This window comes from Schistocerca americana, chromosome 10 (assembly GCF_021461395.2).
Source record: "Schistocerca americana isolate TAMUIC-IGC-003095 chromosome 10, iqSchAmer2.1, whole genome shotgun sequence".
Lineage (NCBI taxonomy): Eukaryota > Metazoa > Arthropoda > Insecta > Orthoptera > Acrididae > Schistocerca > Schistocerca americana.
In genome coordinates this window covers 170,540,016-170,567,896 of record NC_060128.1, presented here as the reverse complement: position 1 = coordinate 170,567,896, position 27,881 = coordinate 170,540,016, and the positions used below count along the sequence as shown (strand labels likewise).

The 27,881-nt window shown below is 39.0% G+C and overlaps 1 protein-coding gene across 4 annotated transcripts in view; it reads left to right on the top strand.

Annotated features, from left to right (window-relative positions):
• LOC124552730 (calcium-binding mitochondrial carrier protein Aralar1) overlaps positions 1–27,881 on the top strand; it is a 719,518-nt gene that overhangs the window by 654,963 nt on the left and 36,674 nt on the right. For all 4 annotated transcript variants that reach the window (XM_047127069.1, XM_047127068.1, XM_047127071.1 and 1 more), the window contains 3 exons: positions 934–1,074; positions 1,160–1,354; positions 7,098–7,200. In XM_047127069.1, the coding sequence (XP_046983025.1) occupies positions 934–1,074; positions 1,160–1,354; positions 7,098–7,200 (439 nt within the window). The remainder of the gene's footprint in view (positions 1–933; positions 1,075–1,159; positions 1,355–7,097; positions 7,201–27,881) is intronic.

Here is a 27,881-nt window from a genome sequence, read left to right as displayed (position 1 = left end):
ACCACTGTGTGGAACTAAGTTCAGTGTGTTGAAACACAGTGCACTGGTCAATAAGTGGCAATTCTAATCATGTTTGCTTAGGTTTGACCAGATGACACAAGTAAAGATGTTTGGAGAAACTCTGGGAAAGATACACAACCAAGTGTTAACACATCCACATCACTCAAAGAGTTAACTAAATGGTTCTCTTTGTTGACATTTGCAGGCATACTACTGAAGTTGCTATTTCATTCATGTTCAGCATGTCATTAAGAAACCTTCTGTCAGTGACAATGGAATATTTCATTTGCTTCCAATTAAACACGTGTCACCTATTTGTGCTAGACGGCATGGTATTGCTCAGAAATCAAAAGCATCATGCGCATTGAGCAACAGGATAGTTTGTGTGTTGTGAAGTGAAGTGGTTACCAGTAGGAAGCTTTTACAATGCCCATTTAGAAGCTGCAGAACAACACATGGATACATGAAAAGAATACAGAAATGGAAATTGCTGATGATGCCTAGCATGAATAGGTGAAATATCTTTTGTTTGAAACAAAGAAAACATTCATCACTAACAGGAAGGGTTTTTCTTACCTACATGATAAACATAATTACATGGCTATTACCTTTTATCTGTTATTTTCTTGAAAAGGCTGTCACAGCCACCATTATGCAAGTTTTTGTGAAGGGTTCTATCTCAGCTAACTTGGGAAAAATAAAATCCTGTTAGTCAGGTACTTTGCCAACGTTATATTAGACAAGTAGTTTCTAGTTCTCTGTTATCAATTATTCAAAACACTTTAAGTATTTTCTTGTGTAAATATACCTGAAGGTTTATGACTGAGGTTCAAATATTATCTCTGTTAGGCTTTATTTCTGTGCTTTCTTTTTTCCTTTGTCGTGGTACTGAGGGGAAGTCATTTTGCTTATTCCAGAATCTCTGTTCTATAGGCTGGTGGATCTCAGGTGATTTTCACTAATCCACTAGAGATAGTGAAGATTCGGCTCCAGGTCGCTGGAGAAATAGCGGGTGGAGCCAAAGTCAGTGCCCTCTCTGTTGTCAAAGAGTTGGGACTCTTTGGGCTGTACAAGGTAAGTTTCTGATTTTCCATATTAAGTGCATATCTTTAGTTCAGGTTGAAGGAATTTAGTGCCACCTAATATTTGTGCAACATAGGGGGCAAAGGCCTGCTTCCTTCGGGACATCCCCTTCAGCGCCATCTACTTCCCCGCTTATGCACACACCAAAGAGAAGCTGGCTGATGAGAACGGCTACAACCACCCGTTGACCTTGCTATTAGCAGGAGCCATCGCTGGTGTCCCTGCCGCATCACTTGTGACTCCTGCTGATGTCATCAAAACGAGGCTGCAGGTAATTTTTTCCTCACTCACAGTTATGTTTAATGATACCTCTAATGTGTTCGGTAGTTTGCATCCTCATTTTCACAGGTACAGAGTAGATCTCTAAATGTCTAGTGATGTGTACCTGTACACTTTCTGGATGCTGTCAGGTTGCTGTTTTACATTTCATTATGAACATATTTTGCTCTACTAAAGTATCTGTTGTGATTTTCTGTATTCCTGTTTTCAATGAACTTCAAATGTTGTTTTAAGGTAGAAGGTCCCAAAAGCTTATTGCTAATCTCATTGCTGCTACTCCTCATAACTTTAATGTTTCTTCAGTTTACTCTCAGTCCATAGTGTATGGTCATTAGACTGTTCATTCCTTTCAAGACTTCCTGCAGTTCTTACTCTCTTTCATTGAGGATACCAGGGTAATCAGTGAATCTTATCACTGAGATCCTTTCTCCCTGGTGTTTAATTTATTTTCTTGAACTTTTTCTTTTATTTCTATCATTGCTTCTTTGATGTGTAGATTGAACAGTAGAAGTGAAAGTCTACATCCCTGTCTTATATGACTTTTAATTTGAGCACTTTGTTCTTGGTCTTCCATTCTTGTTTATTATACATATTGTAACTACACATGTTTCCCTATTGCTCACAACTACACGTGTTTCCCTATTGCTCACTCCTATTTTTCTCAGAATTTTGAGCAGCTTGCACCATTTTGCATTGTCAGGCTTTCTTGTAAACTGACATATCCAATGAATGTGTCTTGGTTTTTCTTAAGTCTTGCACACATTATTGGACACAACATCAGAACTACCTTTCTGGTGCCTTCTCCTTTCCAAGAGTCAAACTAACAGATTCGATTTTCTTTTTCATTCTCCTGCATATCATTCTTGTTAGCAGCTTGGATGCATGAGCTGTTCAGCTAGTTCTTGCACTTACCTGCCCTTGCTGCCTTCCAGGTGGTATGCATCATATTTTTTCGAATGTATTATTGTATGTGTCTAGTTTCATTTTCATCTTGCTGTGCCTCTAAATAACAAGGCATCAGTGCTGATAAAGCTGTGGAATGAACATTTAAAACTCTTGGAATTAGAGCAAGAACGTTAGTAAGTAAGGGAGTGTTGTTGCAAATATTGAAAGATGTAGACATGAGCTGTAGCGACTCGGAGCTGTCAGGATCAAATAATATATTTTTAGTAGTCCCTGAAAAAAAGGATAAAGCAGCCTTAACCTGTCACCAATGTAGATTCTTTCCAGACTGATGCAATTCACAGGCATCTTTATGCCCACTACGGCAGGAAAGAGTATCCTACTGTAGTAATGCTACTAGTCTTGTTAAAAGAAAGTGAACTTTTCAGTAATGGGTAAATTCACCAAAAATTGCACTGAAACATACGGGCTTCTTGCTAGACAGATGCAAAATCCTGTTACAAGAAACAGGTAGAAGAGGTGCACCTTTTTACAGATCAAAGCAGTTTTCTTGCACAAAAATGTGGGCATAAACATTCATACCATAATATGGCTAGATGAAATGTGGGTTAATGTCAAGGCAGTTGTCATTAAATGCTGGACAGATGACACTCCAAGCAGAAGTGGTCATCAGCAGACGCAAATAGGTGCTAGATAATTGTGGTCTGTGGTCTTCCAGTGGTTTTGTTTGTGATGCACTTTTAGTTTTGTGGTCCAAAAAGACAAGTGATTACCGAGATGATGTGGACCACACAGGACTTGTCAGTTGGTTAAGGGGCTCCAGAAAGGCTCAAAATCATGAAAAGTTCAATTTTTACTTTTTTGCGTTTTCTGAATCTGCAGACTATTACCTTTTAATAGATATATAATTTATTCAATTCCGAAGACTACAACTATTTTTAATTTTTTTTTGAAATGTGTTCTGCATGGGCGTGACCCACTGTGGCGCTGTTAAACTGCTGTCAAATGGTGTTATTATTAACGTCCGTGTTCATCAGGTACATTTTAGTGATGTGAGATAAAGTATGTGTTGTGGCTAACCTGTGATGGTTCAATATACGAGGTGCGGCTGGAAAAAACATTTATTTACAATTATTTACAATTTCATTTTATCTCCTTCAATGTACTCTCCTCCTCGGTCTCTACACCGCTCCATACGAATTTTCCACTGTTCATAGCAATGCCGCAGATCATTTTCGGTAAGTCCATACATTACTTCCGTCGCTTTTTCTTTTACTGCTTCAACAGTCTCAAATCTAGTTCCTTTCAAAGCTGACTTGACTTTAGGGAAAAGAAAAAAGTCACAGGGGGTCAAATCAGGTGAGTAGGGTGGATGATCTAAGATGGGAATGTTGTGTTTTGCCAAAAACGTCTTCACTGACAACACACTGTGAGCTGGGGCATTGTCTTGGTGAAGGATCCATGACTTTTTTTCTCCACAAATCGTTCCGTTTTCTCCGTACTCGCTCACGTAGGGTAGCCAGGACGCTAATGTAGTAATGCTGATTCATTGTTTGTCCCTCTGGTATCCAATCAATGTGGACAATCCCTTTGATGTCAAAAAAAAAAAACAATCATCATTGCCTTGAATTTCGATTTTGACATTCGTGCTTTTTTTTGTCGTGGAGAACCAGGAGTTTTCCAATGCATCGATTGGCGTTTAGTTTCGGGATCGTAAGTAAAAAACCACGATTCATCGCAAGTAATAACATTTTGTAAGAAAGTGGGATCACTTTCAATGTTTTCCAGGATGTCAGAACAAATCATTCTTCGGCGTTCCTTCTGTTCAATTGTGAGACACTTTGGAACCATTTTTGAACACACTTTGTTCATGTTGAAACTTTCATGAAGAATCTGCCTAACACTTTCCTTGTCAACTCCTGTTAACTCAGACACTGCTCTGATTGTTAAACGGCGATCTTGTCGATCAAGTTTACCGATTTTTTCAATGTTTGCATCAGTTTTTGCTGACAATGGTCTGCCAGTGCGAGTGTCAACACTGGTGTCTTCACGGCCATCTTTAAATCGTTTAAACCACTCAAACACTTGTGTTCGCGATAAACAATCATCGCCGTACACTTGTTGTAACATTACAAACGTTTCACTTGCAGATTTTCCTAGTTTGAAACAAAATTTGGTGTTAACACGCTGTTCTTTCTGTACACTCAACATATTCCGACGCACAGACAAAACGTCAACTACTTAAAACAGACGCCACGGGCAGACTGAGTGCAGGAGGCAGATGAAACTCGAGCAGTAGGCGGAGCGAGAGTCACGTGACAGGCCACGCGACTTTCAGCCTTATTGCATTCGTTTTATTGTTTCACCAGTACTAGTCCGGTTTTTTTCTAGCCACACCTCATATATCGCTGGTGTGATTGTCGATTGTTTCATGTTTATTTACTCTGTCGTTATCTCGAAAATATTCGTAATTAATTCTGTTTCTTGAGTCTCTGTTTTGTTGAAGTATAATAATGAGTAAAAGTAAAGTTATTAGAAATCCTCTGAAGGCTTTTAAGAAAAGGAGAAATGTTGGAAAGCCAAAGGTGTGTGTTATTACAGTAAACAATAAAAACGATAACCAAGTGAGTGAACCTAACCTCTCAAGTACACCTGCCCATAGCAGTCAAAGTGGGAAAGAAAATACTTCACAGAAGAAGCTTGGTTCAATGAGTGAAAACTATGAATGTTTTATGGGCGAATCGGATGTGAATGAAATATTTGATATGTCGGATCTCTAAGGAATTTTTTCAAACTGTGTAAGATGTATTCATTGTAGTGAAGTTGGTCTGGAACTCTCCATAATAAAGCACGTAGGACTTGCTAGTGAAATACAATTGAAATGTGATAGGTGTTCATACATGACCACCTTTTGGAACAGTGTTGCAGTAACTGCAACTGAAGAAAATGGTAGCAAAATCTACGAACACAACAACGAGCGATGCTTGCTTTAGACAAGGAACGCCTTCGGGTTGCAGACAGGGTTGTAAAGAGTCTAGAAATACAAGCAAGAGTAAACAGGAGGAGGAACAAGAGGAAGCTGGAGGAGGAGTTTGCAGAGGATGAAGATAATCCATCCTATGGACCTGGAATGCACTAAAAAGTTAATCCAATCTTTGTCGCTCGATTCCCAAAACTTTTATTTTCTCATACTTGGGGGGATTAAAGGGACCAGACTGTATTTTCTCATACTAATTACATGTTTTCTAAGGATCTTCCAAGCATATTTGTTTCAAACTTTCAGTAAATGTTACACAGTACCTTCTGCATAATTTAACACAGCCTTTTTCCAAAAAACTGTATATTTTTGAATATATAAATAAAAAATTGCAAAAAAAGTTGTGAATTTTCATTACAATTGAAAAAAAAAATCATCTTTAATAAATGAACTAAAATTTTGTAAAATCCCTGTGTTAAGTTGTAGCCCATATTCCAATAAATAATCTGTAAAAAGTTCAACTTCCTACCTCAAATACTTTGTGAGGAAAGATGTAATTTATAAGCGTTATTTTAACATTGCAAGTATAAAGCGTTCCGGAGCCCCTTAAGGGACCTTTTAAAACAGTTTTCTGTCTCTACAACAATTGTAAAGGACAACACTCCATATTATTCAGTGATACTCTCAAATCCCCAACAACAAATAACTGCAAAGAAATTATGGTGCAGTGGTTACAGCCATGATAAATTACTGCAAATTTGAGTATGACAAAGCTTCCTTTGTATCCACTTGTTAAAGAAAATAATGCCAGGATGCCTACATATGTAGCAGACAAAATTTCCAAGGAGCAGCATCATACTGTAATAAGGCTGCCACCATATCGCTGCCATTTCAACTCAATTGAGCTTGTATGGAGTGATATGAAGATGAACATAAGGGAAAATAACAAGTCCTTTATAATAACTAGTAGGAAAGGATGTTACGTGAAGCTCTTGTTACTGTGGAGCACAGCCTCATGGAGGAATAAGTTCAAACACATCGAAAAATTTATTCGAGCAGCACAAACGATGGATGCTGTTGTCGGTGAACACGAACAACTTACGATGTGTTTTGGTGATGACAGTGATGAAGACAGTTTTTGTGCTGATTCTGACAACACTGACAATGGGAAGCTGGATGGAATTGCACTATGAATATCAGTAATTTATCCAAGAAGCTATTATTTATTTTGTGAACTGTGTACTGTAGTTTTTTCAAGGTACTGGCCATCTTCAAATGCTTGTTATCTGTATTTCTTTGCTCCATTATTCAAAGCTTGTGCTTTGTTATGTTTATACATACTTTATTACGTGGTTGTTCATTTGCTGTCATTGTGGTAATAACTCAAAAAAACAAATTCTTATATGCTCTGTTATTACTTAATAGCTTACATTTACAACATGGAACTGAAAACCATATCTGCTTTCATGTGTATAGAGGCTGATGTTGCAATATCATTATTGCAGTATAGCCAACCTAATTTGAGTTAACGCGAACTGTCAAGTGCAGTGTTTCGCTGGCACAGGTATAGATTCATACTTTCTGTGATTTTGATCTCTACAACATCGCCCTTCTCCTACCTGAGGAAGAAACTAATGATTCCAAAAGCTGGGATAGTGTGTGTATCTTTATTGTGTGATCTATTGTCTGTATTAAATATTTCACCTTCTAAAGGTGGCCAACAGTTCAGTCTCCTAAAAAAATTAATTTCCTTGTGTGAATTTTCCTTTGGTGATATTATTATTATTATTATTATTATTATTATTATTATTACATAGATTTGAAATATTGCAATAGATTCCTAATTGTATTATAGGTTGTTGCTCGAGCGGGGCAGACAACATACAATGGAGTCATAGACGCTGCTCGAAAAATATATGCGGAAGAAGGGCCACGTGCGTTCTGGAAGGGAGCAACTGGTGAGTCCTTACTGTTGTTATATGCTGTGGTTCATTAGTGCTGTAGAATAGAGCTCTGATACGTTTAAGAAACTCCTGAAGATAAATTTGTAGATTTTTATTACTACTTTGATTTATGGGTGATGCTAGTCATTTATTATTACCACACCAGTTGTACATCAGTATGTGTTATAAATTTGACAGTATTATGAGAAGAATAGATTGCTATTCAACACATGGCAGAGATGTTGAGTCACAACAAAAAGACTGTACTAAACATTTAAGCTTTCAACCAGAAGGCCTCTTTCATGGCTGAAAACTTATGTTTTTAGTCGTCTTTTTGTTCTGCCTGTCTGTGACTCAGTATCTCTGCTATTTGGTGAATAGCAATACATCCTTATCATAGTATTCTCATTATTCCATCCTGGATTTTCCATTGATTATAAATTTATAATTTACTTTTGTTCTTACATTAAAGAACTAATGAATGAAAACACACACACACACACACACACACACACACACACACACACACACACACACACACACACACACAGAGAGAGAGAGAGAGAGAGAGAGAGAGAGAGAGAGAGAGAGAGAGAGAGAGAGAGAGAGAGACTGCTGTACCTCAAATCTCTTGCCTAACTAGGGTGAGTAGTGATATGGAGTGGTATTTATGGTGGGGAAAATGAAAGGGACTTGAGACATAGAGAGAGGCAGGGAAGGAACTTGAGGGTGTTTAGAAGGATCTTGATGGGGTGGAATATGAAGGAGCAGTCGTCTCCCCCCCCCCCCCCCCCCCCCCCCCTCCCCTCCGCACAGTGTGGGTGGGGGATCACAGCAGCAGCAGAAGAAATAGGAAGATGATGCCCTTTGTGGACATACATCTTTGAAATTCTGTAGGTAGCCGAAGTAAAATACGGGAAGCAAAAGGTTATTTACAACTTATATAATGCAAACTGGCAATAACAAAAAAGTATTTCTGAAAAAAAGAATTTTGCTAACATTTAATTTAAATAGTGCTATGAAGTCTTTTTCTGAAAGTGTCTGGAGTGTATCCTTGTTTGGAAGTGAAACATTGACAATAAGCAGTTCAGACAAGAAGAGACTACAAGCTTTTGAAATGTGTTGGTACAGAATAATCCTGAAAAATTGGTTGGGTAGATTGAATAAGTAATCAGAATGTATGGAATTGAATTGGGGTAAAAGGAAATGTATGGCAAAACCTGACTAAATCCGGGTATCAGATAATAGGAAACAAAATGGAGCTTCAAGGAATTGTCAATTTGGTAATGGAGGGAAAAGGGGTGGAGGCTAAACATTGTATAGGGAGACCACAGAGTTAATCCAGTGGTCAGGTTGTAGTAGTTAGTCGGAGATGAAGCAGCTTGCATGGGACTGACTAACCACGAATGTGCATCAAATGAATCTTCAAACTGAAGATGACAATAACAACAGAAGATTGTATAGAACTGGTACCATTGGTCATGTGATCCTCCATATTTGACGTAAGTAATGCCAGTGAAGTAAATTGTATGTGTCAGTCAGTTGTTACGAACCAGTAAAGGAAGATGGGTCAATGTGAAGAAATGACAGAATGGCAGAAGAGGGATATTGTGTTTGAATGTGTCTATGACCACATCTTGAATGAAGTTATCCGATTTATTGCTGTATCAGTGTGGACTGGCCAGTGTGTTTATAAAGAGTGGTGTGTCACTCAAAACTGTGTAACATATGGTGTGTGAACAGTGGCTGTAATAAGACCCTAGCCAAACACAATCTTGACTTGCAAATGATGATCAGTTTCAAACCTATGAGGCTCAGCAAATATGGATCCATCCAACCACTTATACAGAACAGTGCAAAAAGGGCTGAATGCAGTGTACATTTGTAGTCAGGTAGCCTGCAGAAGGCTATTGGTCACAGTGACATGTAAAGCAGTAAATCTTCTGTGTGCCAAATACGAGGGTAATCCCAAAAGTAAGGTCTCCTATTTTTTTATAAGTACACAGACCTGTTTATTTCTACAAAGGTTTACATCAGTTTACAGCTTGAACATTTAGCTATTTTTTGACATAATCACCATTTCTGTCGATGCATTTTTGTATATGCTGTGGCAGTTTTTGTATGCCCATGTCATAACAGCTCGCCACCGTGCTGTTCAGGAAGTTACGAACTGACGTGATTGTTTCTTGGTCTTAGGTGTAAAGTGGTATGCCCAGGTTTCGTCACCCGCCCGTGACAATTGAGTCCAGAAAGTTGTCCTGTTCGGCTGCAAGGCGGTGAAGAAATGCGCAGGAAGCATCAGCTCATTGCTGCATGTGGTCCTCAGTCAGTATGCATAGCACCCATCTTGCGCACACCTTCCGGTAGTTCAGTGTTTCCGTTAAAATTATGTGAGTGGTGATTTGGGGACCATCCAGGGTGATCCACAGATCTTCACACGTGCTTTGCTCGACCTTCAACACTGTCTCCTCAGAAACTGACGGTCTCCCGCTCCTTTGTTCATTGTGAATTTCGGTCCGACCAGCTGCAAACTCTCTACACCACTTCTGAACATTTTTGACATCCGTGCACTACTCACCATACACTTCCGTCAAATGGTGAAGGATTTCAATCATCGCAGTGCCCTTTGCGTTCAAAAACCGAATAACCGCGCGCAATTCGCACTTGGTGGTAACATCCAACAGGAGCTCCATTCTCAACGGCTGCCAAGGCAAGACTGAGTGCCTCAGCGCGGCATGCACATTTTTGCACACAGCACGTGAAGCACTCTTAGTAACAGTGTGATCAACTACCACACAACAGTTTTGTACTTATAAAAAATAGGAGACCTTACTTTTGGGATTACCCTCGTAACACAGGAACTGGATAACAGCTGACTGATTTGATGCATTTAGTGCAGTCTGATAAGTCACAATTTTGCCTCTTTCCAAATGATGCAAGATATTAAACACACAATGTGGAGGATGCCCGTACATTCTGGTTACCTTGAACATGAACCAAGAAGTTTATTTCATCGTTTTTGGTGAGCAAGTGTTGCCCTTTGTGCCACATCTTCTAGATGCAAATGCTGTGACCACACACATCCAGCGAGATGGCAACAGGTCTCTTCACGCAGCTGCATGTTTACATTACTGGTTTGGCAAACATTCAGGGCAGCCTACCACACCACTTCTGCTCAATAAATAATCTGATCTTAATTGGAAAGAAAATGAATGGGACTATTTGGAACAGCAGATGAATGTATTCATAGCAGTCAACATCCCCATAGTTTGACAGTCAGATTCCATAGAATTACCAGTGTGTGTCTCACACTGGATGTGGTGTATCTGAAGAAACTTGGGTACTCTTTTTGTTAATTGAGGCCATCATTAAAGCTATAGGTAGTGTTACATGGTATGCGTGATGTCTGCTCGGAGTGACTAACTTTTTATTCCGTGTGCTTCGGACTTACAAGCTTGTTATACTATGAGATCATTTCAGAAAGGAAGTTACACATTATTATGGAAAGCCAAATAACTTTTATTGAATGCTGCACTGTGCTTCAAAGTGACACAGATACATGACAGTGTTTATCAATATAGTCGCCAAGTCTCCTTGAACAGTGGTTGGAACAATCTACTGATTGTTCAGTTCCTCGACGATAGTACTCTCCTTGGTCACGGAACCACTCAAAAAGTGCTGTGTGAATCTTCTCATTGTCAGAAAATCTCTTTCCCATCAGATGTTCTTTCAGCTGTCCGAAAAGATGAAAATAGACGGCTTTCATGTTAACACTTTTGAATCTCAAATATGGGAAAATGGTCCACAGACTGACAACACTTTAATGCTCCCTTCCCAGAGAGCTTAATCTAGCTTAAAATTCACTCTTGTGTAGTTCTGTTTCCTAGTTCTCATTCTGCACTTCAATACAGTGGTTGATGATATAAATATCTCCTGCTCAAGGAGCAATCACACCTTCTACCTCCCTCTTCCCCCAAAAAATGGTTATAGAGAAATGGGGCATTCAGTTCATGCATAATTATGCTTTATTATAGGCACAAACTGTACTTTCTAAATTCCAGTTTAATTCAGCAACCACAGTAACAAGATGAAACAGTTTCCAGCTGTAGTATTTGATCATACACATACTAAAAGCATTATGTTCTTAGTACCAGGAAATAATTTTCTAAAATTTGTAATGTTGAACCTACCAGCTACTGCAATACATGGTGTCCCACCTACCTGGACCACCCAAAATAACTTTGTACAGAAGCAAAATAAAAAATGTATCAAGCAAGTGTTATTTAGTTGTCAAGCGGACATTTACCAGCATTGTTGCCTTTCTTGTAACTTCGTTAGTTACAAAGGTATATTGATCAGGCAGAACATTATGACGAGCAAGCTAACAGTTGGTATGTCCGCCTCTGGCACGGATAACAATGGCAACGTGCCGTGACATGGAAATAATGAGGCCTTGGCAGGTTGCTGGCACCACATATGCACACACAAGTAACCTAATCCCGTAAATTCTGAGGAGGGGGCTATGAGATCTGACTCCATGTTCAGTCCCATCCCAGACATGTTCTATTGGGTCCAGATCTGGTGGCTTGGGAGGCTAGCACATCAACTGGAACTCGCCACTGTGTTCCTTGAACCACTCCATGACACTCCTGGCCATTGGCATTATCTTTCTGAAAAGGGCCACTGCCATTGGGAAACATGATCGTCACGAAAGGGTGCACATGGTCTACAGACAGTGTATGATACTCCTTGATCATCACGGTACCTTGTACAAGCTCCAGTGGACCATAGATGCCCACTCCCCAGAGCATAATGGAGCCGCCATCAGCTTGTCTCTGTCCTGCAGTACAGGTGTCAAGGAGCTGTTCCCCTGGAAGATGATGGATTCGCGTCCTCCCTTCGACAGGATGAGGAAGGTATCGGGATTCATCAGACCATGCAACACTCTGCCATTGCGCCAACATCTAGCGTCGGTGGTGATGTGGCCATTTCAGTTATAGTTGCCGATGTCATGGTGTTAATGCTGGCACATGCATGGGTCATCAGCTGCAGAGGCCCATCATTGGGAGTGTTTGGTTTGAACACACACTTGTACTCTGCCCAGCATTAATGTGTCTGATCTTCCGATCTGTTCCAACACAGTTCACCTCCTGTCCTGTTCTACCAGTCTGTCCAGCCTATGACATCCAACATCTTTAATGAGGGGTAATGCTCAACCTCAGGACATCTGGACGTGGTTTTACCTGGGTTTCACCACGTGTTGAAGACACTCACCACAGCACCACAGCACTCCTTGAACACCCAACAAATTTTGCAGTTTCTGAAATGCTCATGCTGAGCCTCCAGGCCCTCTCAATCAGCCCTGATCAAGATAGATAGACTACCCTCAGTCAAACTCAGATAGATCACACACTTTCACCATTCCAGATACAGACATTGTGCTCACTGATACTACATGCACTGTGCGTGTGTCTGACTAGCAGCCATTCCTTGCCAGGTGGCGCTGCTATTGTCTGGGTGGTTTTATATCGATAGTAGGTCTGTGGTCATAATGTCATGGCTGATAAATGTGTGAATAGCGGTACATCTTTTTTAAATAGCACCCTGTTTTCTCCTGTCCTCAAAACCTGTTGACAAATGCATCACAGTGTAGCGTATATGTAAAAATGACCTTATTAGAAATGTAATGCATAATGAATTTTGGCTCTCCTACCTTTCTTCACCCACAAATGAAAACATAGATGGATCTGCTTTTTTGTTATGTGTCATACAAGTGTGCAGACGTGCGTTTGGTGTATGATACGGGTGGATGGGATGTCCAAAATACATATCAGATGTCCTAGGGGAACTTGTTAAATGTACATGGCCTGAATTGGAACTAACTGGCAAGACTGGAGTGTCAGAGCTAAAGATGCAATGGCACTAGCCAACTAAATGTTCACAGAGCAAAGTAAGGGAAAGTTGTCTTAGCTCATGGGGAAGAAACACTTACAGGCATTAGTCGATATTGTCAGTATTCACGCTTTGTGAAATTACAAAAAAAAGTCAAGCTTTAAATGATAACATTTGTTAGCTTCATAAATTGTTACCAACAAAGGCAATTAGGTTACTGTCAAAAACCGAAACTTTTATTCTGATTTTATGCACTGAGAATAACTTATACAGGAATGGAACCATATGAAACTTGGCTTCCATATTAGCCACATTACTCACCCAGTATGCATTTTGGAGAATAGTGTGTGATGCTACCTAAGAGGCAACAAGAATCCCTTATTTATTTCCGTTTATTTACTGTCAACTTAGCAAGTAGATGAGTCAGGTTATCCTGGGTGCATACACAGAGCGCCAAAAAACATTATGAACACCTACTTAAAAGCTTCTTGGTCCACCTCTGGAATGCAGTTCAGCAGTGATTCTGCATGCCATTAATTCAACAAGTACTCTATAAGTTTCCAGAAGTTTGTGGCAGATGCCTATGCACACTTCCCATAATTTGTGGGCATTTCATTTGTGGGCACAGAGCTGGCACCCGATAGTGTCCCATTTGGGCTTCATCGTATTCAGATAAACTGGATTTGATGGCCAAGATATCAGCACGAGTTCACTATCACGCTTCTCAAATCATTGCAGCATGCCGGTCTTGTGACATGGACAGTTATCCTCCTGGGAGATGCCATCGCTTTTGAGGAAAACATCAAGCATAGGGAGTTACAGGTGGTCCCTAGTAATGCTCACATAGTCCACAGCTGTCATAGTGCCTTTGATTTCTACCACAGGCTCCATGGTAGCCCAGATGTATGTCTCCCATAACATAATATGTTCCCACCGGCCTGTGTCTATTATCTTTTTGTACACCTGACATGAATTATTTGAGGGAAACAATTTTGTCCATTCATGTGATACTAGAAACAAAGAAAATTGTATGCTCCGTACAATAATTTGAAAGGGAACAAGTTAATGCAGATAAATTTAGGTCCACATAAAGGGAAGCTATATGAGGTACTGACCCTGAAATGTTATTACTCAGTGGACGAATTTATGCAGGATGAACTGGAAATTTGAGCTGGATACAGTGTGCTACATGTTCCAAGAAATATCAGCTTCCACAATTATCATAGATAAAGATGAGACTTAAATGTCTCAAGGAAAATTTAATTATATGATCTATAATTATAGTGTTATCATTCATTTTAGTGCCACTATTTATTAGTGTAAAAATCATTGTAACTATATTCTAAATTTTTGACATGTCTCCTGTAGGCGAACCAAATGAATTGCAAATGAATGTCATGAGATGAATAAACCACAATTTCACAATTCAAGCTCTGCAGTGGGGTGATACTACACAGTGTGGTAGAGGGAACTAGAAAATGGACAGAACCTATACAAGGGAGAAGTGAGGAAAATTAAGTGCCATATTATGCTGTGGCTGGGAAGGGAGCATTCAAGTGTTGTCAGTCTGTGAACCACATTGCCACATTTGAGGTTCAGAAGGCTTAACATGAAAACTACTTATCATGATTCGAGTCTTGGTCTGCTGCACAGCTAATTATGTGAGTTAGGGTGATGAACAGTGTGGCTTGTGACAAAATAAATAGAGCAACATGAAAAAAACGCTCTAAAGACTGTTTCTAGTTGAGCTAATGTGACAAATTGTAATGAAACTGGAAGCACCACTAGCTGTTAGTTGCTCTGGTGTTCATACTGTATTAAAATCACAAGAGTTTGAGGGAATTTGTTCGTTTTGTGTTGTCTTCAGTTGTGTCTAATATTACATTGATTATTACTTTAGAATCGTCAAACGACATCTGAATGAAACAATTTTTTCTAACATACATGTTTCATTTTAATTATTTCCCAGACGTCTTCACTATCCTGGAATATATGCATATTTGTGCTTAAATTCTTGTGCTTTATATTGTTTCACACAAAATTTCATTTTCTTTTTCACAGCACTAGGAAATGAACATTTGTTTACTTCAGTTTTATGTCTTGGATACTGTTGCCAGCAGTTGAATGTTATTGAACCAACTGTTGAATGTGTCTTTTTGATATCAATTATTTATTAAGTTTAGCAGAGTTTGTGATTATGTGCATGTGGTCGTATTATGTGTGTCTAGTCATTTATCACGTGTCTTTTCTCTGTTATGGCACACAACATAGATACAGAATGGCAGCACCCCACAGAAACAAAGGCCTAGTACACGACAACTTACGCATGTAAAGTAACACACAGAGTGGCAAACGTACCAAAGAAACAGTGCTTCCATGTAAAACACAAAATTGTGCAAACTCTCTGAACAATAGTAAGCCTGCCAACAATCAAGATCAGCAAATTCTGTGGACAAACTGTGAATGTCAAAAGTTTTGGTTCTGTGTCCAAAATGTAAAGCAAAAGAGTTTAAACACAAATATGTATATATTCCAGGCCACTGAAGGTGCCTTGCAAATAATTAAGGTGCAACGTGTATGGAAAGAAAAAACTTGTGATATTCAGATGTGATTTGATGGCTGTGAAGTAATAATTATCAACATGATTATTCAGTGTATTTCCAAAAAGCAGTAACACAGTGTTATTGGACAAATTGCATAAACAGTTACAGTAAGACAATTACTATATTTATCAGGCTGTAAGATGAGTATTTGCTCCAAATTCATCGTAATTAAAAACACACGGTGTCTCATGTTTACAGATGAAATCTTGATAGTTTATCCTAACACATTTACACTGTGTAACAGCTTGTTCAACTGAATTATATCATCATTTAGTTAGGATTGTCCAATGGTTGGGTGATGTAGTGCTTCACTTTTGTTTCTTTGATATAAAATGCGGAAGGTAAACAGGAAGATACTTGACACATCTGATATATAAAGATTTTCTTTCATTGTGTACAGCAAGTGTTGTTGAGTTCTAGGTATTTCTTGTAGCTGGTCATAAATTGTTATTAGCTTCATTCATTTGACAGTTATGATATTATAGTAATATCTTACACAGATTGTACGATATGTAGCATTTACTGCTTTGTAGGTGCAAGCATGAAATGTGTTATGTACAATCTTCAATCATGTTTTTTGCTTCTTTAACATTAAAATTTATACTGTGTGTATTTAGATCAATATTCCAAACACGTATACCTGATTATTAACAGTGTAGATGTAAGGAAGACTTCAATTCAGTATCATTTTAGATGTAGGTGATATTAACTTTTTGTTGCAGGTTTGCATGTTTTAATGTGTAGTACCATGTATTATACTAGTGAAAAATGGTACAATAGTTTTTGCAATGATAACAGGTAATATGTAACCTCTGTAGTGTATGGCTTTTTCAGTGAGAGTGGTAAATATTTTATGGAGCCGGTAATACCAATTTTGAGTTAAGAGTTTGTATAAAGATATGGTCTATTTTTACTGGCTCTAGAATGTTATGCATAAAAGAATCCTCAAAATGGTCAAGAGCACAGATAACTTATTGACTTGGGAATATATAAATAATTCACACATTTTAAATTAAAATTTAAGACGTTCCATGAAAGGTTAAAATATTCTTTTCAGTATTCAATGTAAGAACTATCACGAGGACTTGTCTTTTGTCTTTTGCTTTTTTTATGTAGACCTCACCTTTCATTCATCCGTACATAACATAATATAGTCGGGAGACCTTATGGCAAATGAGTGGGACTAAGGTGTTTGACATATTGGTCAGAGAATATTATATTTAGGTTATGTGTTAGGTAGTAGGTGAAATATACAGGAACTCCATCACACTAAAAGAATTTTTTGCCAGTAACAGCAGCTGCAACCCTCTGTGCAGGATTTTTCCGTGTGGGACCAAGTAAGATAACTTAGCTATATAATAGAAAATCTTCACAGTGATATGTAGTTAGTTTTTGCATCACTGATGGGAGTCACAAATTATGTTGATCAATGAAATTAGCTTTTTACTAGTACCAGTTTCAGTAACATGCCATGTTCTCATTAAGAAACAGATTAGTATTATTAACATGTTATTACAATTTCTGACATGTTGTATGAGTAATATTAACCCCTTAACTTTTTCCCTCCAAATTATGTTCTAAAAATATCTTTTCTTATTAAAGAAAGACATCCTATAATGAATGACATTACATGTAGACATATAGGGACAGCTTTTAAAGTTCAAAATAATTAATTGCAAACTTGTGAAGACCACCAACAATAAAATTCTGAGTATACTCATGCACTGGACTTTGACTAGAAATTTTTTGAAACTTGAAGTCATTTTTTAGTTTCTGTGTAACTATGAAGTCTAACCATGTATTTCACCACAGCTTTGTGGGAACATAAATCTCAGAGGAGCTGGCCGGAGTACAGTGGATGTATTTATCTTGCACTATTGGCAAGCACTTGCCACTCAGCTGACAAACTGTCATAATTTCAGTATTTAATGAAGTAATATCACATTCTTGTTCACCTTCTGAGCTGCAAAATTCAGTGTCAAACTCAAGCTTGCTATAGCCATACTTTTTCTGAGGCATTGCCTAAACAGCAATACAGGAGAAGCTCTGAAAGTGCACGTTTTCTTGTCAAGTACCTAAAACTGCGAGTACTAAAATGGATATATGTGGGATTTTACTTTTTCGAAGGTCTGTTTCAAGCTTCCCAAGTATACTCAGGATTTTAAGTTTCTGCCAGTATAATAAAAATAAGATAACTTTGGATTTTATGTTAAGGGATTAATCTTTTTTGTGCCAAGAAGATGGTACATAGCTGAAACCACTAATCGTCATCAAGAAAGATTAATACAGCATTGTTTATACATTTTATAAAATGTATAGCTGCTGTTGGAGATTGCCTGCAAAAAATCTTCAGTAAAAATGAAGATATCAGTGAAGAATTTCCAGTTGTTGAGTGTTGCCATATGTGAATGTGTTCCATCCTCTGACAAAAAGTGATGGAGTAATGCTCGTCCTTCTTTTTTACGGGGAACCACAATGTCTATTTAAATTCCAAATGTACATGATATAATACTATATTCTAAAGCCTGGACAGTAACTTCTACTCTATATACAACTTGTTGGTATATGTGGACAAAAGATACATATGAAAACTGTGCCATTCTTGAATATAAACTATTGAAAAACCACAAGTTAACACTTTTGAATATGATGCTCTCCTGTTAAATAAGTTTTTAAAGAATTCTTCACAAGCTGCAAGAATGTTTGAACATCAAAACTGTTAACAAGGTCTGTGCCAGATGTGTAGCAGTGAATGTCATCAACTGGAATGTCCAATCATCTTTGCTTCCATCTGAGTTTGTGTACATTTGGACATCACATCTCAACTTAAAGTAGCTCCATATCCAGCAAAAATTGGACGTGTGTTTATGAAACTCTCTAATTCAATAGCCCGCACAGCCGTCTTCTGATATATTTACTGTCTCTAGTGCTGAAAAAATAGATGTGTTCAAGGTTATTGATACAGCACACGAGAGAGAATTTGACCTGGCACGATAGGATTATGTATACAGGGTGTAACAAGAAAGTACACATGGCCACACATGGAAGAAGAAAATACATTATTTGGATGTGGATGTTGAAACATTTTATTTCCATCTAAGGACACATGCTGGCATTGGTGACACCTTTTTGTTTCATCCTGTGTACCAGCACAGTCCACCTGATTGCATAACAGTAATTGTACATTGTCTCAATGTAATGACCTATGTGGGGCATTTGTCATGATGTGTAGCATTACATTTAGGGACTCTTTTATCCCATATGACCAGTACATCGGTATCATCAAATGGTTTAGTACCCTTAAGCATTACCTACTTTCAAGGTATTGCCTGTAGAGCATTACACAACCTTGGGAGCAAATATAAGGTTTTCAAACATGCTAATATGAGCAGTGTTGTTATTAATAATTTCATTATTATTTTTCTCTCTTGTGTATGTTTGTGTAAAGAAATTGTTAGAATGAAAGTATTTTATTCATATAATCCAGGAAAAAATTGCTCTTTTTTTCCAAGTTAAAAAGAGTTGTTATTTTTAAGGGATACTAAAAGTATTTTTGAATATGTAGCAACAATAGTCAAAGAAATGTCTTGCTTCCTAACACTTCACCGATATCTGTGAGGGAGATATTCAGTGACTTGCAGGAGTTTCCCTAACATTACTCAGTTCTAGTTATTTTCTGGATTAATGGCTCAGATGCTGTTGTTCCACTACTATGAGAAATTGGTGTCAATAGTTAAGAGTGCCCATATTTATCAGCTGTTACCTCTTCATCTTTACTATTCTATTATGCTCAAATCCCATTTATGAAGTAGTTTGTGATACACTGGGGAAAAAAGATAGTAACAGTATCAGTGGTATGTCTTCAACTTTTTAAACAAGTTGACTATTACATTTTTGCACACAATATTTTTTTCTATTTGCTTGTACATCAGTTGAGGCTACTTTTTAATTGTCATTCCAGTAAGTCGACTGGTAGGGGCCCGTCGCCAGCCAGTTGTAGTTCTTTCTCCAGTGCCATGTGTTCACTGCATTGCTTGTTTTGCAGGCACATGTAGGGATTTACCAAGCATGGGTACATGATAGCAGCTTGCCCCAAACCCTCAAAAAATGAAATTAGTGAATCACAAAGTTATTTTATTTGAACAATAGGCATCTCATTAAAATGTTACCAGCTTTGATCTTAAGAGTGTTGGCATTCTGCCCCCATTCATGGCATAGCTCAGCTACTGATACACATTGTACCTTTCAGTACACTTTTCTCTGCCCATGTCTGTGATGTTATTTTGTAAAATGCATAGCCTCAGCTCTGACAGGTGAGGTGACTAACAAGATTTGAATTTGTTGACCTCTGATTCTCTGTAATTTTCTGCATATTTGTATTTCTGCACTCATATTCTTTGAAATGCATAGTTCATAGTGTTTTGGTTCCAACGGATGAGATGACCATGGAGATAGGAATGCTTTGAGTTCTGAATCTCAGGTCTTGCTGTAGCTGAAACCACTATCCCTGTTCATGATATTTTTGGACTGCCTCATTTCAGTAGACTCTTAAATTGCACTGTCTCTGAAACTTAAAGCCTACCACACATTTCTGGTACTATCATGTCTTATTTAATGATAATAATTGGGATATCTTCGTAGAGACTGTAAACATACAGAAAGCCCATGCAACATTAAGGAGGAATAAGATGTTCATGATCCTTAGATGATTGGGACTAATGTGCAGGGACTGATGAATCATCATGATCATCATCATCTACCAAACCCAAGTAGAACTGTGAGAAGTGGAAGATCAAGAAATGCAAGTTTGTGAGGTATGCAGATGACGACATTGCCCATTTGGCTGGATGTGAGGAAGACTTAGGAGATCTGTTGACAGGAAAGGACACAGTATGTCTTAGATATAAACATGGCAAAGAAAAAGATGATTAACAATAGTAGAAAGAGAACTAGAAGGAATTTTGCTTCTTAAGATTTGAAGAGTATACAGGATAGTCAAAATGAGGAGGATATCAGAAGTAAAATTCACAAATGAAGAAAGCTGTGTTCCACAAACAAGCTCTACTGGTTTTATATATTGATATGCAAATGAGGAAGATGGAGTCAACAGATAAAGTGTGGAATGAAGAAGGGATAGCTTAGCGAGACATCTGCTAGGACAACCTGTAATAGTTGTCTCGAGCTTAAAAGGTGCTGTAGAGGGGGGAAATAATAAGAGCATGCAAAGAACAGAATATGTGAAACAGGTTATATAAAATGTTACATGTAGCAGTTAACATGCTGGTGAAAAAATTAGTACAAGAGAGGAAAGGACTGGAGACAGCATCCAGTTAATCAAAAGAGTGACAACTTCAGAAAAATACTGAGGATTGTGGTCTATGCTCAGAGTTTCTAGTACAATGTAATTAAGGAGTACTGAAGCAATTGTGTCAGAATATCTTATAAATAGGAATAGAAGTTTCAGTTTAAGCTAGTACCATATTTATTAAGATGTCACTGGTTTTCTTATCTCTTAGAACATGGAAACTTCTGAGGAGCTGCGAAACAATACTGGTACATGAAAATTAACGTGCATCAAAAGAAGTAACAAGCACCAAGAATCCATTTCTTAGTATTAATGGGTTCACTCAAGTCCTCGCAGTGCACTTGAAGTGCAGACATTAGACCTCTGCTTGGAGTACCTAACAATAACAACTAGGTTAGTTGTCATAATAATGTGTGCAAAAATAGAATCTTTAATTCAGTTCGAAACCTGAAACCAATAATCAGTCACACCAAGGATCGTTCACACTAAGAAAATTACAGAAGTTACCAATGTGGTTTATTGTGTGTGTAAGTACAACACTTCCACTATTTCTCAGTGTAATTGTCTCTTTTTTTCCCAGAGTAGGCGTACTACCTTACCGAAACACAGTGACCATCTTGTAAATGAAATTTTCTAATCACACTTTTTAGCATCAGATCGCACAAATGGTATCATTACCAGTTTTGACTTCTCTGAAAGTCAACATAGATTACCAGTTTGAGTTAAAGAGAGAAAAAGGGGATGTTAAAATATCAAAATACAAAATTTGGAATGTAGGAAAGACAAACTGCTATTTACTGCAAAGGAGACACATTAAGTTGCAGGCAGGCACAGTTAAAAGACAGTTACATAAAGCTTTCGGCCACGGCCTTCATCAGCAAAAGAGAAACACACACCATTCACACATTCAAGGAGGCACATATCATGCACACATGACTGCCATCTCCAGCATCTCAGGCCAGAATGTAACTATCACATGAGATGCATGCAGCAGCAATCTGGAGGGAGTGGGGAAGCGGAAAGGATAATTGTGTCTGGGTGGGGAGAGGACAGACGTGTATGGTTGAGTGTGTGTGTGTGTGTGTGTGTGTGTGTGTGTGTGTGTGTGTGTGTGTGGGTGGGTGTGGGTGTGGGGCGGGGGGGGGGGGGGGGGGGGGGGGGAGACAAGCGGGTGCATTGGCAGAGGGCCCCAAATAAACAGTATGGGAGATAAGAATGGGGAGGAGGTGACAGAACAGAGGGTGTGGAAACTGTTGGGTGGATGGTTTGGGACAGTGTGTTACTGTATGTTGAGGGTGGGATAATTACAGAAGTAGAGAAAGTGTTGTAAAGATAACTCCCATCTGCGCAGTTCAGAAAAGTTGGTGGTGGAGGGAAGGAACTACATGGCTCGGATAGTGAAGCAGCCATTGAACTCAAGTATGTTATGTTCAGTTGCAGTTTGACAGTGGCTGTTCATCCTGATGGACAACTGGTTGGTAGTCATACCAATGTAAAAAGCTGTGCAATGATTGCAGCAGAGCTGGTAAATGACATGGCTGCTTTCACAGGTGGCCTGGGCCCTGATGGGGTAGGATAAACCTGTGACAGGACTAGAGTATGAAGTGCTGGGAGGGTGGATTGGGCAGGTATTGCACTTGGGTTTCCCACTGCTTAATCCACCCACCGGGCACTTCCTAGTCCAGTCCTGTCACAGGTTTATCCTACCCCATCAGCGGCTGGGCCACCTGTGAAAGCAGCCATGTCATTTACCAGTTCTGCTGCAATCATTGCACAGCTTTTTACATTGGTATGACTACCAACCAGCTGTCCATGGGGATGAACAGCCACAGTCAAACTGTCGCCAAGAGCAAAATAGACCACCCTGTGGCACAACATGCAGCTGAACATAACATACTTGATTTCAATGGCTGCTTCACTACCCAAGCTATGTGGACCCCTCTCTCCATCACCAGCTTTTCTTAACCACGCAGATGGGACTTAGTTTCACAATATATTCTCCACTTCTGTAAGTGTCCCGGCCTTGACCTACTATAACATACTGTCCCCATCCCTTCATCCAACAGGTTTTGGTGGCGCAAAGACTGTTCCATTAAGTTTCGGGTGTGCAGCCGCCGGAAACCTCCTTCTTCTAATATTTCGGCTGTGTAACGTTCAGCCATCTTCAGAGTGAGCCGCAAGATTGCCGCTCCAGTGCTCGCTTCGTCCCTTTATACTGTTTTACCGTGCGACTGCGCATGCGGCCACAGATGCAAATGCGCCAGAGATGTTGGGCGGCAGAGACGTGCATAATGCGCGAGTTGTATCTATGACTCCGCAGTTGATTTGTGTTGGTATATCGATATATCATTGTGAGCTGCACTGTGACAACATCTTTGCGAGTTTATTACAGCAAGTGCTGGATTCCAGGATTTATCAAGATTGAAACCAGAATGAGATTTTCACTCTGCAGCGGAGTGTGCGCCGATGTGAAACTTCCTGGCAGATTAAAACTGTGTGCCCGACCGAGACTCGAACTCAGGACCTTTGCCTTTCGTGGGCAAGTGCTCTACCAACTGAGCTACCGAAGCACGACTCACGCCCGGTACTCACAGCTTTACTTCTGCCAGTAGTGTCTCGTCTCCTACCTTCCAAACTTTACAGAAGCTCTCCTGCGAACCTTGCAGAACTAGTACTACTGAAAGAAAGGATACTGCGGAGACATGGCTTAGCCACAGCCTGGGGGATGTTTCCAGAATGAAATTTTCACTCTACAGCGGAGTGTGCGCTGATATGAAACTTCCTGGCAGATTAAAACTGTGCGCCTGACCGAGATTCGAACTCGGGACCTTTGCCTTTCGCGGGCAAGGGCTCTACCAACTGAGCTACCGAAGCACGACTCACGCCCGGTACTCACAGCTTTACTTCTGCCAGTATCTCGTCTCCTACCTTCCAAACTTTACAGAAGCTCTCCTGCGAACCTGCAGGAGAGCTTCTGTAAAGTTTGGAAGGTAGGAGACGAGATACTGGCAGAAGTAAAGCTGTGAGTACCGGGCGTGAGTCGTGCTTCGGTAGCTCAGTTGGTAGAGCCCTTGCCCGCGAAAGGCAAAGGTCCCGAGTTCGAATCTCGGTCAGGCGCACAGTTTTAATCTGCCAGGAAGTTTCAAGATTGAAACCACTATCTCTATTAATTAAATTCGTCGTCAAACGAATTCGTGCATCAAATTTCCTATTATTTTAATGTCCCCTTTTTCTGTCTTTTCAGAACAAATCATCTGATGACTTGAAACCAGTAATGATACTATTTGTGTGACCTGAGGCTGAAAAAATAATATATATATATATATATATATATATATATATATATATATATATATATATATATATATATATATATATATATATATATATTTTCCCCTCTTTCCTGATGAGGCAACAGTTTGTTGCGAAAACTTGAATTTTGTGTGTATGTTTGTGTTCGTTTGTGTGTCTGTCGACCTGCCAGCACTTTCATTTGGTAAGTCACATCATCTTTGTTTAATATATATATGAGGGAAACATTCCACATGGGAAAAATATATCTAAAAACAAAGATGATGTGACTTACCAAACGAAAGTGCTGGCACATCGATAGACACACAAACATACACACAAAATTCAAGCTTTCGCAACAAACTGTTGCCTCATCAGGAAAGAGGGAAGGAGAGGGAAAGACAAAAGGATTTGGGTTTTAAGGGAGAGGGTAAGGAGTCATTCCAATCCCGGGAGCGGAAAGACTTACCTTAGGGGGGGAAAGGACGGGTATACACACACACACACACACACACACACACACACACACACACACACACACACACACACACGTCCACCAACACATATACAGACACACGCAGACATATACAGAGGCAAAGAGTTTGGGCAGTTTGTATACAACTTTCTCCACTACAGATGGCAACAAAAGTTGAGAAATGATTGTTTTATTTTACCTCAATCACTCAAACCAGAAAATACTTTATCCCATGCCAAGGAAGTACACATTTCCAACTTACTTCGTAGTATCCCAAAGTTTCTACGTGTGGAGAAGTTGATCCCACGTTTTTCTTTTTTTTCTTAAGTCTTTCATTCTTTTCAACACTTTAGATGTAAAAGGCCTATAATCTGAAATACATCATGATAAGTGATACGAGATTGTACATAAAATCGATGTAATAACAATGGAAAAGCAGCTATTTTCAAGCAGTAGCATATATACACAAACAGAAATCAACAAAAGTTGTAAATATGCCAGCTTTGAGGACCAGTGAGTTTAGTTACAGTAAGAGACCAGATACGCAGGTGGTGTGAGATGGAAAAACATGCACCAGACAGCGAGTCAGCGCAGTCTGTACCAGTAATTAGTATACTCTTCACCACATTAGACGATTGACTTCCAAGTCAATTGATTTCTGACAGTAGACACCAAAGCCTCATTAGTCCAAAGAATATATCATTTTCAAAGAGAATAAATGCTTTTCTTCTATTCTGCACCAATGGTCATCCTCAGCATTTTTGCCTCTGTAATGTACATCTGTGACAATAGGATTGTTTTTAAAATAATATAAAATATTTGTGCCTAAACTGATTGTAGCATTGTAACATAAAAGCTATACAAAAGTACCATACGCAGTTACTTGCATGGGTCAGCTCAGTTAATACATTTTGTGATGTACTTAGTTACTCAGAAATGATGGATAAGTGTACTACATTGCAAGATGATGGCCAAGATACAAAGAAAAAATATCTTCAGAATAAAGAGATTTGGTCATCTCTAATGTAATTGCAGCAAGAATTAAAGAGTATGCACAAAAAGAACTGAGGGCTAATTTTGATAGTCCTAATCAGAGGGCTGCAATTTATACAAAAGTCAGCCTTCCCATAAGAGGACACAACATGGAGGAATGCAAAAATAAACCACATGGTTTACTAGAATAGCCAAGAAAGTGTGTAAAGAAATTTGGGAAGAAACCCGTTATTGCACACGGCTTTCCAAAATCAGTGATTTGACAAATGGTAGGGGACTTTTATGCAGATGAAAGAATAGTGCCAACATTACACAACTTACTTACTGTTGTAAAACAAAAAAATCCATTTTTCTCGGCAGAAAGAGGATACTGCATGACATGGGCTTTACCTGAAAGAGACCACTCAGTAAAAATAAGATTCTAATTGAAATAAGTGGTGTAATTGACTGGCGATGCAAATACTTGGTACAAATAAGGATTTTAAGAGAGCAAGATGATAGTCTTTTATATTGACGAAACGTGTGCGGGCAACAAAAAAACATTATGCTTTGAAAATATTGGTGGGATCGTGGCATTGGTGGCAGCATGGACAATGTTAGTGGAAGCAACAGTGTTGATTATTGGACCCAATAATGAGTTTATATATTAGTCTACATCAATGTTATTCTCGTCAAAATATTTCCCATTGTGTAGTATACGTTTATTCCAGTGCTTTTCCCATTTACGGAAACAGTTTTTAGACTCTGTCTTTACGATAGCTTGTACTCCTCTCAGCAGGGCATTTTTAATCTCATCTGTGTTTATAAAAAGCTGCCCTTTGAGGTTTTATTTTTGGGAACAAAAATTCACTTTGTCTCAATATGAAGGCAACAGCATCACTGCAGAATTGTTTTCGGCCAAAAATCCACTCAGTGTAAGCAAGTGCATTATTGTTAGAATAAGCCTTAAATTCTACAGTATAATTGCACTATATTGTGTTATTTTAATAGTAGGTGAACATGCAATCAGATCAGGCATTCAGCCCTATATATGTAATAAATATAGAAACCCTGATTCATGATTTTTTTTCCTACGTGAAGTAATTTACTATGTAAAGTTGTGCATCGGGTGAGGTAAATCATCTTCTGTATTCCAGTAGTGTCTATTCATTTGTGTAAAAATAAGCCATGCTTGGATGTATCTGAATACTGCATCGTCACTAATTTAAAGCATACACTACGGAAGGGCTGGTACTACATTGTGAAACAGCCTGGAGAAGCACCTTCTGACTTTGCTAGCGAGGCAGAGTGGGGACTTGCTCACTCACTCGTGAGTTCACCGACAGACTATACAAGCACTATGTACAGTACACACCGAATAAAAATAACTGCTAAGTTCAGTGACACAGAAGTTGGCATTTCAATAGATATGGTAGATACATTAAATCAGAACAGAAATACAGAACTCCTGGATGCTACGGTTCTGCTGTTGCATGTTATTCAAATGTGGACAGTGTCATTACCAGCTCCCTCTTCTGGAGATGATATGAGGATCACTTGTGTTTCGTGATGTCTGGAGCCATCAAGTCTTGTAGTTGAACCGTGCTCATTATATCAGGAACTTCAAGGAATGTGCATAAATGTGGCTGACGTGCAGGAGTAGTTGTCTGTTTGTCTCCTGTGCTCGGAATGTTATTCAGCCAGTGCCATTGCAGATTTCAGTGGTTACGTAGATCTAATGTGCCCTTTGGCTTACTGTGTGCAGAATCGAACTTTCTGACAAGTGAAATCTGTGTGATGAATGGGCCAGATTACGATTTGCCATCTCGGTCTGGCACACAACTCTAGGCTAACGGGGAGGTTCACTTTGGTGATGTTACTTCAACTCGCTTCTGTTTGATGAAGAAACCTCTCTTTCTGAAAGCAAGTGTTTTGTAGACTTTTGTTCTGTGAACGTCTGCGAGTACTGGACAAGCAGAATTTTTCTCGTTTATTTGAAAGGTATTACTTTTTAATGTTTGTCATTATTAATATGACACTGAAAAGTCGTGAATCGAATGCATATAATGGAAAGACCAGTAGAAACTGCTCACCTTAGATTTGAAGTGTTGAGCACTCGACAGGTGTAAAAAGATGATTGAAATTGTTTCCAAGTTGG